The sequence below is a fragment of the Petaurus breviceps genome, unplaced genomic scaffold (genome assembly GCF_028583685.1).
Source record: "Petaurus breviceps papuanus isolate PSGF00001 unplaced genomic scaffold, PetGlider_PUasm1.0 441, whole genome shotgun sequence".
Lineage (NCBI taxonomy): Eukaryota > Metazoa > Chordata > Mammalia > Diprotodontia > Petauridae > Petaurus > Petaurus breviceps.
The window spans coordinates 151378-167568 of record NW_027186335.1 but is presented as its reverse complement, the minus strand read 5'-3'; the positions used below and the strand labels follow the sequence as shown (position 1 = coordinate 167568).

General features: G+C 53.5%; 3 protein-coding genes across 3 annotated transcripts; 2 read left to right on the top strand and 1 right to left on the bottom strand.

The window, feature by feature from the left end:
• Positions 1 to 2281: 2281 nt before the first annotated feature.
• LRRC24 (leucine rich repeat containing 24) lies at positions 2282 to 7302 on the top strand. The gene is made up of 4 exons (XM_069100953.1): positions 2282 to 2491; positions 2815 to 3093; positions 4540 to 4708; positions 6080 to 7302. Exons 1-4 carry the CDS (start codon positions 2282 to 2284, stop codon positions 7036 to 7038), a joined length of 1617 nt encoding a protein of 538 aa, XP_068957054.1. The 3' UTR covers positions 7039 to 7302.
• A 652-nt stretch (positions 7303 to 7954) lies between these two features.
• Positions 7955 to 9817, top strand: LOC138171434 (uncharacterized). The gene is made up of 2 exons (XM_069100941.1): positions 7955 to 8099; positions 8432 to 9817. Exon 2 carries the CDS (start codon positions 8468 to 8470, stop codon positions 9602 to 9604), a length of 1137 nt encoding a protein of 378 aa, XP_068957042.1. The 5' UTR covers positions 7955 to 8099; positions 8432 to 8467; the 3' UTR covers positions 9605 to 9817.
• On the bottom strand, positions 9797 to 14872 carry LOC138171433 (leucine-rich repeat-containing protein 14-like). Its single transcript, XM_069100940.1, has 3 exons — positions 14253 to 14872; positions 11752 to 12369; positions 9797 to 10812 (listed from the first exon to the last, which is right to left on the bottom strand). Exons 1-3 carry the CDS (start codon positions 14534 to 14536, stop codon positions 10245 to 10247), a joined length of 1470 nt encoding a protein of 489 aa, XP_068957041.1. The 5' UTR covers positions 14537 to 14872; the 3' UTR covers positions 9797 to 10244.
• Positions 14873 to 16191: the final 1319 nt, after the last annotated feature.

Sequence of the window (16191 nt, the reverse complement as noted above, 5' to 3'; positions counted from 1 at the left end):
GGCTTTTCACAGTCCTGAAGCCAAGTCCCACATGCCCTGATTGCCCAGGCCTCCCAAACCCTTGAGTTCCTATCGGGATCTTGAGGAATCCCAGTTCTTCAGCAAGACCGAGAGTGGACAACCCAACATGCACCGAGTCAGTCGTCAGACTATAAAGGTTCCTACTTTTATGTGGGGTGTACTAGCTACTCCGACACCTTTTAGCTAGGAGAGTCTACAAACATTACTTCATTTTCTGACAGTGAGGGTACCTCGCTGCCTGTGGGGTTCAGTCTGCAGCCAAAGGGGAAATGACCCTGGGCTGGGGGTGAGAAGAGAAGCAGGAGGGGGAAGGAAACAAGCATTCCTTAAGTTCCTACTATGTGTCCAGCACCGTGCTAAGCTTTATAAATATCATCTCACTTGAGACTCATCATAACCCTGAGAAGATGCTGTTATTAGGCCCATTTTACAGGGGTGGAAATCAGTTACATGACTTGCCTAGGGTCACAGAGCTAGACTGGATCTCAAATTCAGATTCCCGATCCCAGGCTCCTGCTCCATCCACCACTGCCCAGAGGCCTGAGAGCCCAGTGCTGCACAGCAGGAAGGAGAAGGGCCCAGGATCCTCCCTCCCCCTCTCCTCTCCCCTCTAGCAGCCCAACTACTTCACTGTGGGTACTGGAAGTAGTCCCAAGTTTACTCATCTTACCTTCACTCCCTGTCCTCTGCTTGGAACACCAGTGGCCTAAGCTGGAGAAGAGAGTGAAGGCCCAGTGGAGGCCTCAAGTCCAGATTAAGTGCCTACTCTGGCCTCCAAAGTCTGACTGTGTGAGGTGCAGCCTGGGGAGAGACTTGGAGCTGGGGAAGCTTCTGGCCTGAGCAGCTAAAGGTCACTAATGCAGAGCCTGCTGCCACCTTCCACTTCAGGTGGCCCTGACCAGCCTGAGAACCCAACAGCAACAATCATCATCAGAAGAACAATTCTCATTTGAAAACAAAAAAAAAATGTAAAAAAAAAAAAAAGGGGGGGGCCAGGAGGCATAATGGATAAAACACTGGCCCCTGGAGTCGGGAGGAGGACCCGAGTTCAAATCTGGCCTAAGACACTTAACACTTACCAGCTGGTTGGATCTTGGGCAAATCCCTTAAACCCCAATTCCCGTTTTTTCCCCCCAAAAAAAAAAAAAAAAGAAAAGTTCACATTTGTTTAGTGTTTACTATGTGCCAGGCACTGTGCGAGTTATTCTTATCTACATGTTACAGACGAGGAACTGAGGCAAATAAAAGTGACTTGTCCAGGGTCACACAGCTAGTCTGAGGACTTAATGGGCATCAACCTAGGCTTTGGGGTGTGAGATCCTGACCCTCAAGAAGGCTTTCCTGGGGCGGCTAGGTGGCGCAGTGAGTAAGAGCACCAGCCCCAGCCTTGGGAGGACCCGAGTTCGGTTCCGGCCTCAGACACTTAACACCCACCCAAAAAATAACTAGCTGTGTAACCTTGGGCAAGTTACTTAATGCCAATTGCCTTCTAAAAGGCAAAAAAAAAAAAGAAGGCTTTCCTGATCCTATCCCTAGATTAGGGCACCTAGGATGATAAACTGGGGTCCACCTAACTTGTGGAAGCCAGCATTTACTCAATAAACATTGGTTAATTATTTACTATGAACAGAATGATGAGATAAGATACAGACCCTGCCCTCCTGCTGCTGTGCTTGGGGAAGGGCTGGGAATGGGGGAAGGACATACAGACAACTGTACTTACAGCCTAAGTGCATTATAGAGCTTCTAGAGGAAAGGCATGTGAGGTTCAAGGGGCGGGGGGGTCATAATGGAGAAAATGCATTAGGGATCTCTCATGGAGGAGGTAGAGGCAGGCTTTAAAGGCCAGGTGCCTTCCTCAGCCAACAGCTTTAAAGGTTAGCAGACGAGACCCAGCCAAGGGCAGCGGCAGGTGCAGCAGTAAGACAATGCAGTGTATGTTTAGGAGACGGAATGGTCCTGCTGGGTGAGAGAATGTAGATTGTGCCGAGGCCTAGCAAGTCAGTGTGATAGCCTGTCAGGAAGGGCCCTGCAAGCTGGGCATGCAGTAATGAAGCCAAAGAGTAAACAGCCAGATTTCAGTATGAGGAAGGCAGTTTTGGCAGTGTGTGAAGGAGAATGGCTTGGGGGGGGATGAGATCCAGTGACTTCTGGCTTCTCCTGTCCCTCCCAGACTCACCTGGGGTGGAAGAACCAGAGCTAGCATGCTGGGGGGTGGGAGGGGAGGGTTGTATATGTGTGTGAGGGGACAGGCCAGGGGATGGGAGGGGACAGCTTCTGTGTTCTCTCCAGCAGCTCCTCTAAGATGGCCTTGGGGGAGTCCATGCTGTCCAGCCTCTTCCCCATCCTGAGCCTCCTGCTGCTCAGGGGCCAGGGCTGCCCCACCGCCTGTCGCTGCTACAGCATGACTGTGGAGTGTGGTTCGCTAAGCCTACAGAAGGTCCCGCCTGGGATTCCACCCATCACCCAGGTACAGAGGCTCCTCTCTCCAGAGATGGATGGGCTAGGCCCGTAAATCTCTGGGGAATATGTGGGACCCAGCCTAGGAATACCCCAGGCAATAACTGTAATGACAAGAATTCCCATTCCCATAGGACTTCCAAGGTTTACAAAGTGCTTTCCTCCAGTAGTCCCATGAGCTATCTCATGCAGAAATTATCCTCTTTTTACTGACAAGGTCTGGAGCCTGTGGCTCAGAGGGGGAGGTGACTCACTCTGGTTTCCCTCATTCTTCCCTATTCCCAGACTGAGTGGGTATCTCACGCTTGACTCTGGTGTGTGTGTCCTCCCCAGACAGTGTTCCTGCAGGATAACAGCATTACTCAGATTCACCAGGCAGACCTGGCCCCGCTCTCAGGCCTGCAGTATCTCTACATGCAGAACAACAGCCTGTGGGCCTTGGAGCCAGGTGCCTTCCTCGGCCAACAGCAACTACTGGAGTTAGCCCTCAATCGCAACCGCATCCACCTGCTCAACAGCAGCATCTTCAAGGGCCTGGACCACCTGCGGGTACTCTACCTGGCAGGGAACCAGATCACTCGGCTCCTCGACTTCACCTTCCACTATCTGACGGTGAGCATGCCCTGGTGTCCCAGCCAGGCCCAGCTCTGAAAGGCATCTCTTCCCCCAGTCCTCCTAGGCAAAGGCCTGAGGACTGCCCTGGCTCCTGCCCAGCCACAGGGCAGCAGTGAGGCTCCAGAAGGTGCCCTTGGAGGTGGGTGAGGGCTTGGAAAATCTAATGAGTCGCTGCTCCAAGCAGAGCCAGAGGGATTCAGCTCAGTCCATTTCTATACATCTTTATTAAGTGCACACTAATTTCTAGAGGAGATCCAAAAGTCAAAATAAGACACCGTCTCCACCCTGGTAGAACTCACAGCCTAATAAGGAAATAGGCTCAGACAGGTGTAATATACATTAGGACACAAAAAGTGAGCCAGAGAGGCACAAAACAAAGTATGAAGTCAGGCCTAAGGGCAAAATTGTCATTGACTGGGGATGTGCGGGAAGCCTCCATGGAGGTAGTTCTGGAGCTGGAACAGATAAAAAAGGAGTGGAAACACAACAGGGGAAAGACGAGGGAGGAAAGAGGCTGGAGGGGGCACTGGATGAGAAGGTCAGTGCTGGGGGCGTGTGTGGCAAGGCTGGGGGAGAGGGCAGCGCCACGAAGTGCTTGAGTGCCTTCCCTATGCAGTCCAGCGAGCACACCAACAAGGGCCAAAGGTGGCACCAGGCAATGGGGATAAAGACCCCAGAAAGCCCCCATGCTTGTGGAGGGGATGCAGCATATAAACAGACAAATGCTTATGTTTGCTAGCACCGGGGTCTATGTGTGGCTTCTTCTGATTCTCGTTACAACCCTGGGAGGTAGGGAACAATACTAAGCCCATTCTACAAATGAGGAAACTGAGGCTGTGGTTCACTAAGCGATGCCATTATCACCAGTCTGAGGCAGGATTTTAATTCAAGTTTTTGTGCCTGCAGTCTGATACGTCGAGTGAGCTGTGAGAAAGCACTAAGAAACAGTTTGATTTTACTTGGTTGGCAAAAGGAGCCCCTGGAGACCAGGAGGTGCTGTGAGGAGAGCACTGATGTTCAGGGGAACACAGGCACCTGTGAGGCCTTCTAGGTCAACCTCCTCACTTTAAAGATTAGGCAACTGAAACCTATGTTAAGGAACTTACTCAAGGCCACACTGATCATAATGGCAGCGCCAGGGGTAAAACCACAGTCCTCTGACCCCAAACCTTGCCATCCAAGTCCTCAGACGGCTTGCAGCTTGTTGACCAGGCCAGCTGATTCAGGCCACACTGAGTCCTGAGCAGCAAAAAAGGCCCTTCTCACTTCCCATATGTGAGAGGGGTAAAACTTCAACTCTTGCCCCCCAGCCACTGCCTGCCAGTGATGCCCAAGTAGTTTTTGGGAGGAGGAGGAGGAGCAATGTGGAGCCGGTGAAGACCATCACAGGGATGCTTTCCTTGCTGATCTTCCCTCCTTCCGTGGTCCCTCCCTCCATTTCAGAGACTGCAGGAGCTGCATCTGCAGGAAAACAGTATTGAGCTGCTGGAAGACCAGGCCCTGGCTGGTCTCTCGTCCCTGGCTCTGCTTGACCTCAGCAAGAACCAGCTGAGCACTATCAGCCGGGATGCCTTGGTCCCTCTGGCCAGCCTGCAAGTCCTGCGTCTCACAGGTACTGTATTAAGGGCAAGAGGAGCAGAGCTGCAGTGGAGAAAACAGGGCCCAACCACCCTCCCTGCCCCTCTTCCCACACATCTACCATTCCTAGCACAGAGGTCACAAGTCACAAAATGGACACATGGACACACACACACACACATACACACAAAGGAGCCAAGTCTGAACTGCCTAATGATAGTAACTCCCTCTTCTGTAGAACGTTCAGACTGAAGGGGGAAAGTGAGGACAGTCCTCCCAACAGCACTGAGAAGGAAGTTACTGCAAGTTATGGAATATTAGATTTAGAGTTGGAAGGAGCCTTAGCCATAAGCTAGTCCAGATCCCTCTTTTTACAGAAGGAGAAGCTAAGCTTTTGGAATAACATCTCCATTTTTACCAATGAGAAAACTGAGGCTTTGTGACTCATCCAGGGTTAAAGCTAAGAGCTCAGACTCGAGCCCAGATTCTCAGACCAGATCCACTGTACCACACTTTTCTGTGGGGGTTGGCAGAGGGAAACTGAGATTCATCAACTTTTATTGGGCTTAAATCACACCAAATGACCCCTGAAGACTAAAAGCATAAGTAGGGGTCTGCAAAACTGTCTCTTATCTACCACAAAAGAAAACATCCGTGAATATTCTTTATCCTTTTATTTAAAAAATGGAATGCTCCCATGTATCTATTCCTTTGCTAAGTGACTCAGTCATACATAGGCCACTGGGATTTCCAAGTTAGACTCAGCCCAGTCCCTGCCTTCCATCAGGGCCCATGTGGCTGTGCTAGACCCAGCAGTGGCATGAGCCTCAGCTCTCATAGACCAGAGTGATTGCCCTGCCTGCCTGTGTGTGGACCTAAGCTTTAATCTGGGGTCTCTACTGTAAGCCCAATCCTCATCCCATGATCAGGTCATCTTGACACTGGGGGTTCCTAGTTTATGTGGGACAGAGAAGGATAATGAGGACAATCTAAGAAGGGGCTTTGTGCAGCCAGGGTGAGTCTAAAGACAGTCCTAGGGTAGGGAAGGTGATACAGGGAAGGGACTGGGAGAGGGCAGAAGGAAAGAAGAATATTTCAAGATGGGAGGAAAAGTGAGGACAGCCCCAGAGAGAGTGATGTGGGGCTGGGTTAAGTGTGAAGACGGTAAGGGAGCTGGGGTTGAGGAGCAGGGGAGGGCCCAGGTCTAGCCTGGCTTTGTTGTTTTTGTCAATCGTGAGAGGTTTATACTTGTCTTGGAGGAGAAGGAGGATGGTGAGTCAGGAAAGGCTTTCAGGGGATATGAACTTGGGGCAGTAAGACACAGGGGGAGGACCCTCTGCATGTGTGGGGATGTGGTGGGGAGGTAGGGGAGTCAACTCCGCTAGCTTACCTCCTTTCTCCTCAGAGAACCCCTGGCGCTGTGACTGTGCTCTGCACTGGCTCGGGACCTGGATCAAGGAAGGGGGTCAGAGACTCCTCAGCTCCTTGGACAAGAAGATTGTGTGCTCTGAGCCCCCACGCCTGGCCCACCAGAGCCTCCTGGACATCTCAGGCAACAGCCTTATCTGCATCCCCCCTACAGTGCATGTGGAGCCACTGGAGGTGATGGCTCGACTTGGGGATGACTTGCGGGTCTCCTGTCAGGCCTCGGGTTACCCCCAGCCTCTGGTCACGTGGAGGAAGGTGGCCCAGTCCCGAATGGGACTGCCTAGAGCAAGTGTCCGATTGGTGGGTGGGGCCCCGGGGTTGAGTGAGGGAAGTTTAGGGGAGCACTTGGCCTCAGACACAGGGAGCGGGATGCTTTCCCTCACCAATATCACCATGGCCCATGCCGGAAAATATGAGTGTGAGGCCACCAACCCAGGAGGCAGTACCCGAATGCCTTTCCACCTGCTGGTGAACCTGTCCCAGCAGCAGCCACCCCGGCCCCCAGCCCCAGCCTCTGGAGCTGTGAGCCGGGAGCCCCTGTATGAGGCGGGCAGCATGGACTTCCACGCCCTGGGCACGGCCACGCAGACGGCCATAGCAGCCGGCATCTCCCTGCTAGCCCTCACGGCCCTGCTGTTGACCATCATGATCTGCAGAAAGCACAGAAAAAGGAAAAAAGCCAAACAGGAGGAGAGCGTCCTGTACGTCAATGACTACTCGGATGGACCCACGACCTTCGCCCAGCTGGAAGAATACCGAGACGAACGGGGCCATGAGATGTTCGTCATCAACCGAAACAAGCCCCTCTTCCCCGCCTACGAGGATTGCGGGGAGGGGCCGGCCGCCGGCCGCCCGGGCCTGGTGCCCAGCTCCGAGCCCCTGCAAGACCAGGGCCTCTTGTTCCAGCCACAGATTGCCTATGAAATCCACTGCTGAGGGCCTGGGCGGGACCAGGGCCTGGGGAGGGTGGGGAGGGGGAAGCCCAGGGGCGGGCAGGGACACTCCGTGTGCACGGATGGGATGTGCAGAGACCCCCTGTGTGCAGAGGCTGCGGGATCCCCAGGCTAGGCAGGTACGAGGGGAGTAAGACTGCTGCCCTGGACCCCAGACACTGACTGGACTGACGGGGTGTTGTTGGGGGAGGGGGGCAGGGGTCGCAAGGCGGCTTATCATAAAGAGAAACTTCGTGACCAAGCTGCAGGCGTGCTCAGTAGGGCAACGGGAGCCGTCTAGGGAGCCGGTGGGTTCCCTTCAGTAAGGAGCTCTAGGCAGGGATGGGCGCGAGCCCTGTGAGGGTCCCTCTCAAAGGTAACAGCCCCCCCCCGCCCCCTCCCCGTTTCCTCATTGACCTAGATGAGCTCTAAGGTGCCCGCCAGCTCTAAACTGCGGGAGTGTGTGTGCGGGAAGGGAGTAAGTTATCTAGCACCTACTACGCGCCAGGCCCTGTACATTACAGATATTTGATGCTCACAACCCCCTTCGAGGTAGGATTAATATCCCCTTTTTATAGATGAGGGAACCGAAGCCGACAGAGGTGAAATGACTTGCCTAAGGTCATGCAAGTGTCAGAGGCTGGATTAGAATTCAGGTCTTTCTGACTCCCAAGTTCAGCGCTCTATCCACAGCGCCCCCTAGCTGCCTCGGCTCCGAGCCAGAGCCAGAGGGTGCCCAGGCCAGTGGGAATCACTTCCACCTTAGCCTGAGGCTCCTAAGCTTTCCCAAGCCCCCCCACCCCGCCAGGGGGCCCCTCACACTACCCCGTCAGCCAGAGACTCCCCAGTCTCCGGCTTACGTCACTTCCGTCAGAAGAGGGCGGGAAGGTGTCGCTCTAGGCTGCAAACTCGTCTGCTCCGAAGTGAGAGCGGAGTGCGCGCGCCGACTGGTGATTCCTGAGGAGATCCAACCTGGCTCCTTCCTCCCTCTTCTGGCGGTTTCTGAGACGCGCTAGGCTGGCTCCGCGACAGAGAAAAGGCATCGCCCGTGCCCGGAACTGCCAGGTAGGGGGTGGCTGGGATGGAGGGCCGTCCGGCTGACCGGAGGGAGGGGCCGGCGGCGGTGTGCCCCTGGTGAGGCGGGCCTGGGCTGAGGGGTGGGAGCGGCTCCCTCGGAGATAGGCTGGGCTGGAGGTGGATCGGCGGGCCCAGGCCTCGGGGGGCGGGGGTGAGGGGGGGAGGGGGCGCGCCGGGGGGGGGGGGGGCGGGGGGGGGGGGGGCTAGGAGGCGGGACACGACAAGGGCGGGGTCTGGGAAGGGGAAGCGCAGGGGCGGAGCCTTCCCGGGGCCGCTGGCCGTTGGCGCTCGGCTCATCCCCCCCATGCCCCCCCCCGCAGGACTCCGCAGAGCCGCGGGAAACCCCGGCTGGAGCGATGCCCCGGAAGCGGCGGCGACGAGGCGGCGTTCGTGGCGCGCCCCCCCGGGAGGAGGGCCGGGCCGGCGGGCGCAGCGTGTTCCCCTTCGGCCTGCTGCCGGTGGACTGTCAGCTGCACATCTTCTCCTTCCTGACGGAGTCGGAGAAGTGCACGGCGGCCGAGGTGTGCCGCGCCTGGAGCCAGCTGATGCGCACGCCCCGCCTGTGGCGCACGGCCGACTTCATGCGGCTCGGCGCCTTCCAGTCGGGCCTCGAGGTGGTGCTGGTGTCCGCGCGGGAGTTTGAGCGCTGGAAGGACTGGGTGCACCAGTACGCCTACCATCTCATGGCCCGCGGGGCCAGCCTGCTGCGGCTCCGGGCCAGCTTCGACCTGGCAGACCAGGGCGCCCGCTGGGCCGACTTCCTCACCGGCTTCCTGGAGGGCGTCCACTGCGGGGACCTGCGGGACCTGGAGCTGAACTGGACCCTGACACACTTGGAGCCGCCAGACTTTTACCCGCCTGGCACATGCAGCATGACCCAGGTGAGCCTCAACAAGCTGGACCAGATCCACAACTTCCAGGTGCTGTTGGAGAGGCTGCTGGTCCGCGCACCCCGCCTCAGCCGGGTCAAGCTGCCTTTTGACTGGTCTGCCCGATCAGTGGCGCTGCTCACCCGCTTCCAGCAGCTGCGCACCCTGGAACTTAAATACTTCTGGAGCTTCAAGGGCGTGTGTCCAGATACTATGCAGGAACTGACCAAGGCCCTGCCAAACCTTAAGACCCTAGTCCTGCACGTGCTTGTGCCTGTCAAGGACCTGGGTGTATCCTATGCACTCGAGTCCCGATCCCTGGAAACTCTAGATGTATCCCAGAGCCGGGGCCTAGTTTTCCGTCACCTTGACCTGCCAGCACTTAAAGCTCTTCGGGTAAAGAAGACAGTCCGGGGAATCATCCTCAACTGCCGCACTCGCTTGGCCCTACAAAGCCGCTGGGCCTGCCTCTACACACTTTTGTGCCGTGGGACCCCCAATCTCCGAGTCCTCAATAACCAGACCCTGCTGCCTCACTGGCGGGAGCAGGCCTATAAAGAACTGCACGCCTTATTACTTCAGGCCTGCTATTGTACCCGCCACTCAGATACTTGGCTCCTATAGGGTCAGGGGAGGTCCCCCCTTCCCCTATTGTCCTTAGCTCTCAGGGTATGGGCCCACTAAGCAGTAAGGAAATCAGTTACCCTGCCTCTCAGAAACACTGGGTTGGAAGTGAGGGAAGTGGGGTTAGGGCTGAGGGAACGCTGAACAGGGGAGTCTGGGTTCAGTGGAACTGTTTGTAACAGAGGAGAGACCTTTACATTGGTATTGCCTTTATTTTTGGTGTTGTGGTCTGTGAGCGTCTGTGACAGAGACAGGTGGGGGGATACTAACAGGGTGGGAAGTAGGGAAGAACACTAGGGGAGTGACCAAAATTTCAGGTTTTGTACAATGGTTTGTGGGTCCTGGAGTTTATTACAAATAAATACCCCCAGGAAAGCAGAGGGCTTTCCTCTCTTTGAAAACCAGAACTTCAGGCCCTAGAACAACTCTGCCATTATGTCTAGCATGGATAGGGCATAGAAAATCTATAACCCCCTTACACAGCCCATCCAGGAGAGTATGGCCCATTCTGGTTCTGCCAAAGCTCAAAGAAGGAGGCACTAACCGCCTTGGGATGATAGCTGCATCGATAGCAAAACAGGAATACTGCTTCTCCCTCTACTTCCCCTCCCCACCCTTCCACCCCATAAATATACATATACTACAGGCTGAAGTAGTCAAAACTGTTGTGACCATAGATGTCCATGGTCCATAGCACATTATGGCGCCGTATGGCCCGTAGCAACTGCTGCAGCTCAGCTTGCACACTGGCAAGCTTCTCTTCATTCACAGTACCCTCTAGGAGATTGGCTGAAGAGGGTGGCCATGGGAGATCCTCATAGCAGTCCACAGGGACAGGGTATACAACCAGCTGGAGCTCACACAATGCCTTTGAGTATTCAATCAAGGTCTTCACTCCAGCACTAGCAAGAGGGTTACCATAGAGACCAAGATAGCGGAGGTGGGTGCAGCAGCATAGGGTAGGCAAGGTACTGACAAGGTGGACATCCGCGAGCTGGCACTCCGTAATATCCAGACATAGTAGGGAGGCTGAGGCTTCCTTCAGTAGTCTCTGAAAGGGGCCCAGGAGGTCACCAGATAATTTGTTGCCACTGAGATCCAGCTTCTTGAGATGGGTGGCATGGGGGCTCTGGGCCAAGTAACTCAAGTCTCCAGACAGAAGGGCACAGAAGGGAAGTTCCAGGCTTTCCAGAGGGCCCTGTAGGCTGCTGCAGAGAAGAGATACAGGCACTGGTCATTTCAATGGAGAGTTTTAGAACAGAAGCTGAGATACACAGACACTCATGGCTAGGCCAGGCTACTCTCATACTCTTTCTGGTCATTATTAGAGTCTCCAGCCCAGGCAGTGGTTCTAGGGAAATACAGCTTTAGAAGGAAAGGGCATGTGCCATCCCAGCATTCCTCTTAATGATGTTAACCCCTCCTGCTGTGCTGAAGCCTCAAGCTCTAGACCATATGTACCTGGATCTGTTCTGTCCCTATCCAGTCTCCCCAAGCTATACTACCATGGGGATGCCCCCTTTCCTATTGTGTTAACCATTCTCCTCCCTCCCCCAAACACCAAAACGTCTAGTTGAGGTTTTTTAATCCTACAAGAACCCAAATGCTCATGGGGAATACCAAGTAAAGTCCAAGCAACACATGCACCATCAAATAGCCACTGCTACCTTCCCTTACTCAACACCCTACTTTCTGAGCTCCCACTTGTCTTGTTTCCAATTCAGGAGCCAAGAAGGCCAGCCTATTTAAGCCCCCATCCTGTGACCCTTTGGAGGCATCCTGTTTTTCCCCTTCCCAAGAAAGAACCTAGAAAGTATTTGCAGTTCAGTCGTGTCCAACTCTTCATAACCATAGTTATAAGTGTCCATGGGTTTTTCCTGGACAAAAGTACTAGTGATCTGTCATTTGCTTCTCTAGTGGATGAAGGCAAACAGAAGTTAAAGTGACTTGCCCTATGTCACACAGCTAGTAAGTGTCTGAGGCAGTCTTCCTGACTGTAGGCCCAGACTATTCACTGAGCCACCTAACTACCAGTACCTAGAAAGTGTACCTGATGAGAAACCAAGATAAGGCTGAGGCACAGGCCTCTCACCTGCCTTTCCCAAAAGTGATAAAAAGGCTAGTACTTGGGGCCAAGGCCCACTCACCTTAGGAGCTGATGAAGGCGACCTGAGAGTCGAGAGGAACCCATGTTGAGTTCCTTGAGGCACCTCAGCTGGCCAATTGCAGAAACAAAGTGTTGGAAGTTGCATTCTGCCTCAGCTGTGAGCCTCCGAACATCCACATTGCTGTATTGTAGTTTCAGGCTCAACAAGTGGGTGAACTTGGCCATGTGGGGCACGACGTTACACAGGCCTGAAAGTCCCAGGTTGTTGAAGCGAAGGTCTACCTGGCGCAGGCACACTGGGTCCAGTAGCTCCAAGAGAGCCACAGTGCTAGGACCTGACAGTTCCTCAGCCCAAAGGTCCCTGCATCGAAGGCGAAGGGGGCCACAGGTGCTGGTCTGGAGAGCTTCTTTCAGGACACTGTAAGAAGTTCGGTTCACCAGCAGATCAGTGTGCACTTCCACAGGATTAGTGACAGGGACCTGATGCTCCAGCTTGCGGCGCTTGGCCAAGCGTTGAGCTGCTCTGGCCTGAGTCTGGGCACTGAGGCAGGTCCTTGCCACTGCCACTGAGCGAGCCCACATGCTCATGGTCGTGGGGTCCTGCCCACAGCTGGCATCCAGAAAGCCAGTCATGTCCAACACTCGAAGGTGAGGCCTCCTGCAAAGAGAGAAAGGTGAGAAATGCTAAGACCATGATCTGGACAGCTCACCTGGGTTAGGAAAAGAGGACCAGCAGATGGTCCCAGAGGAAGAGCAGGACTTTGTGGCCCCAGGCCTAACTAGACTTTTTCCCCAAGCATCTATAGTTCAAGGTCCTGCTCCCAGTACTTAAAACTCTTTCCCACCACAGTCTAGTTGTATAGATGCCTGGTTAGTCACAGACCCAATTCTTCTAGTCACATTTGCCGCAAGCCTTTTGTTGCATTCAAGATTGTAGTCTGGGGTTGGGAACCTGTGGCCTTGAGGCTCTCTAGGTCCCCAAGTACAGCCCTTTGAATCCAAACTTCACAGATCCCCTTAATAATAGCATATGTTCTGTAAAATTTGGACTCAGTCAAGAGGCCATACCCAAGGGTCTAGAAAGCTACACTTGGCCTAGAGGAGTTCTAGCTACAGGTTCCCCACCTTGTTCTAGTCTGAGTACTCCTTCCTTTCCTTAAAGTTTTCTCTATTCCTGCCCTGACAGCCAGATCCCAAGAAAGTATGTGAAAACTAGCCAAGCCCAAAAGTAAAGATAAAGTTTAACCAAATAAGGGATGGGGACACTCCTCAGTCATCCCCGGGACAGCATAAATATTCAACCAATAAACAAACCCCTTTGTCAGTGATTCCATGGTGCTGCTCTCTAGTTCCCCAACTCCTCACATTTAATTAGTTGTCTTAAGTGTTTCTATCTCTACAAAATCTCTATCCCCTCTTCTCCACAACCACTGCCAACACCCAAGTCTAGGTCTTTATTACCACTGGCCTCCATGGACTCTTACAACCTAACTGAACCCTGTTTCCAGCTTGTCATTTAAAATGAATCCTTCACATTCTATGTATTTTAAGTTATCGATGCACTGATATGTCTTTGGTGAAGTGAGTCCAATCATAGCTCTTTGATGCAGTGACACCAAGGATTCAGAGATCCATAATTGGATGGCACAAAGAATAGAACACAGAAATTGGAATCAAGAAGACTTGAGTTTTAATCATGCCTCAGACACTTACTAGCCTTGTGACTGTTTGAATCAACCACTTCTATCCCCCTTAATTTGTAAAAATGGGAATAGCACCTACTTTACAAGGCTGTTGTGAGGATTAAACGACATAAAAATGCTAATTATTATAGAACTGGAAGGGAAGTGAAAGAGTCGGATCTTCCTCACTTCCTCTCCAAACCCGAAGCCCTGGACAAGTAAATGAGATGAACAGATGTCCTAGAGGAAGATGTTGAGGCTCCAGGGTCTTGGCCTTGTTTCAGTCCCTAGTTTGCCAGTCCCACGTCAGGACCCCTTTCTTTGTCTACCCCATGAAAAAGAGATGTTGGTCAGGGACCTGCTGCTAGATTCTCTACTGGGAAAGCGCACATAGATGTGTTAAGCCCGGCCTCAGGCATGACAGGCTTCTTAGACAAACATTTTGCTCGGAGATACCTCAGTTTCCCACAGACAGCTTATCAGAGGCTTGTAAAAAGCTTCCCAACCAACAAATACTTGGCCAAAGTAATTGCCCATTAGGCAGCCCCTGGCCCTTTAGTCTGAAACGGAAAGCTCCAGAGGCTAGCACAAGACGTCTGTGCCAGGCAATTTAAAAATTGCCTCCCTTCTTCCCCACTCGTTCATTCATTCAACAATCATTTATTAAATATCTTTTGTGTGCAGGGCCCACTGACCCTGTCTTTTCGGACCCTAGACAGCAGGCTTTCTGGTGTGTTTATGCATGTTTATGCCACCCCTCTACTTTTACAGGCCTCTTCGAGCACCATCTTGGGGTCGGAGGGGCCCCAAGAGAGCATCCCCTTTCCCCATGCTAGCGCCTTGCCCCGGTTTGGCTTACCTGCGCGGCGCCGCGAGCAGCGCCAGGATCACGGCTTGCACACTCTCCTTGCGGGGCCGCTCGGGCCAGCCAAGCTGCTTGGGCTTCGGCAGCAGCTGCCTGAAGCTGAGGCGCGGGAAGGGCCACGTCTGCACCAGCGCCTGCAGCACCAGCGTTCTGCCGTACATGAAAGCGGCCTGGAACAAGGCCGGGTATAGCTCCCGAGGCAGGGAGGGCAGAGCCCGGCAGGCCAGCTTCTGGTGCCGGGTGACCTGCACAGCGCACAGAGTCACTAGCGACTGCATTTCTGCAGAACCGACCTAGCACCTCTGCGCAGGCGCGGCTCGGCGGCGGCCCTCCGAAAGGGAGGGAATCTACGCAGGCGCGCCTCCACAGACCACACCAAACCCCCTCCCAATCTGCGCAGGCGTGATCGGAAAAGGGCCTACACTCAAGCTTAGGTCCCAGAACCAAAACTAGGGAAAGGTGGCCGGGCACAAGTTAAGGGAGGCCAGCCCCAGCCCTTTATAGGGCCGCCCCTCAAGCCCTGCCCCTCGACTCTGCTCTCATCCTCTTTGTGGGAGTAACCAACAGCCAACTGCCAAAAACACGGCCTGGAATAGGCGGGCGATGATCGCGCAGGATGATGGAGTTTTGGCACTTCATTGGACGGAGAGGAGCTGGGGCCGAGAGCTCGCCGAGGATTGGCTGTCAGATGCCCCATTGTTGCGCCGCCCCTCGTGATTGGCCGACGTATTTTCTGGCTGCGAGCCGGCTGCCCTGGCTCCTGAGCTGCTGCTGGCCTGTGCGGGGCTTCCTGTCTGACCCCCGCCCTCGTTCCTGCTGCTATGAGTGATGGGCATTCAGTGCCCGATAGAGGAGTCACTTCTCTGTCTGGATGCAGCCCTTTCTCTGCCTTACGCAAAGCCGGCAGAAGTATTGAGTTCTGCCCCGGGCGAATTTCGTGCATTCCATCACTTTGTCTCTGATCTTCCCTCCCCCCAGTCATGGCGCCTTCCCGGCTGCCTACTGACATGGACTTGCCTGTCCTTAATAAATACGTCATTTGACCCGACCATTCCTGCAGGCTGCTATCCTAAATTGATCCTTCCTTTCTCAACCAAATTCATAGAAAGTGGGACCTCTATTTCCTTTACAGATATTAACCCATTACTTCTCATTCACTCCAGTGATCTCTTTCTTGCTACTGTCAGGAGGTAACCGAGAGCTCCCACTTAATAATGGAGACATGGAAATTGTGTGGTCCCCACCTGACAAGGTTACTTGCAAGCTCAGAGGGCTGACTGCTTCCTCCTACCAAGGGACTTCAAGCTGTCAGGACTTGTTTTTCAGTTTTTTGCCTAAGGGCTTAATTTACTAAGGAAACACACAACATACACCGTGCATATTTACATGTATACACATATATGTGTGTGTATTTCTGGTGTGGGTAAAGGTTAAGGGAGAGGTTATGGAGAGCTCACACAGGGCAAGTGCTCACATGGTGGTCAGAAGAAGAGATACAAGGACACTCTCAAGGTCACTTTAAGAACTTTGGAATTGATTGTGTGACATAGACACCACAGGACCACTCTGCACTGTGTACACACATCAGAGAAGGTGCTGTGTTCTACGAGCTAAGCAAAATTGAAGTAGCCCAAAAGAAACTGGAGATGCATAAATTTAAAGAACCCACTCCAAATGTTCATGTGGACTATTTGTGCCCAACCTGTGGTAGAGCCTTGAAGCTGATATTGCTCTGATCAGCCACAGCTGAACACACTGTAACTTGAGTCTAACACAGTAATGTCGTTTCGGTCCTCTTCGAGAACAAAGAACAACAACAAACCACACACACACACACACACACACACACAGAATTCTGGTGTGGGTAAAGGTTAAGGGAGAACTTTGGATCTCTGTAGAAACCTGTATTGCACACACACATATATACATAGAC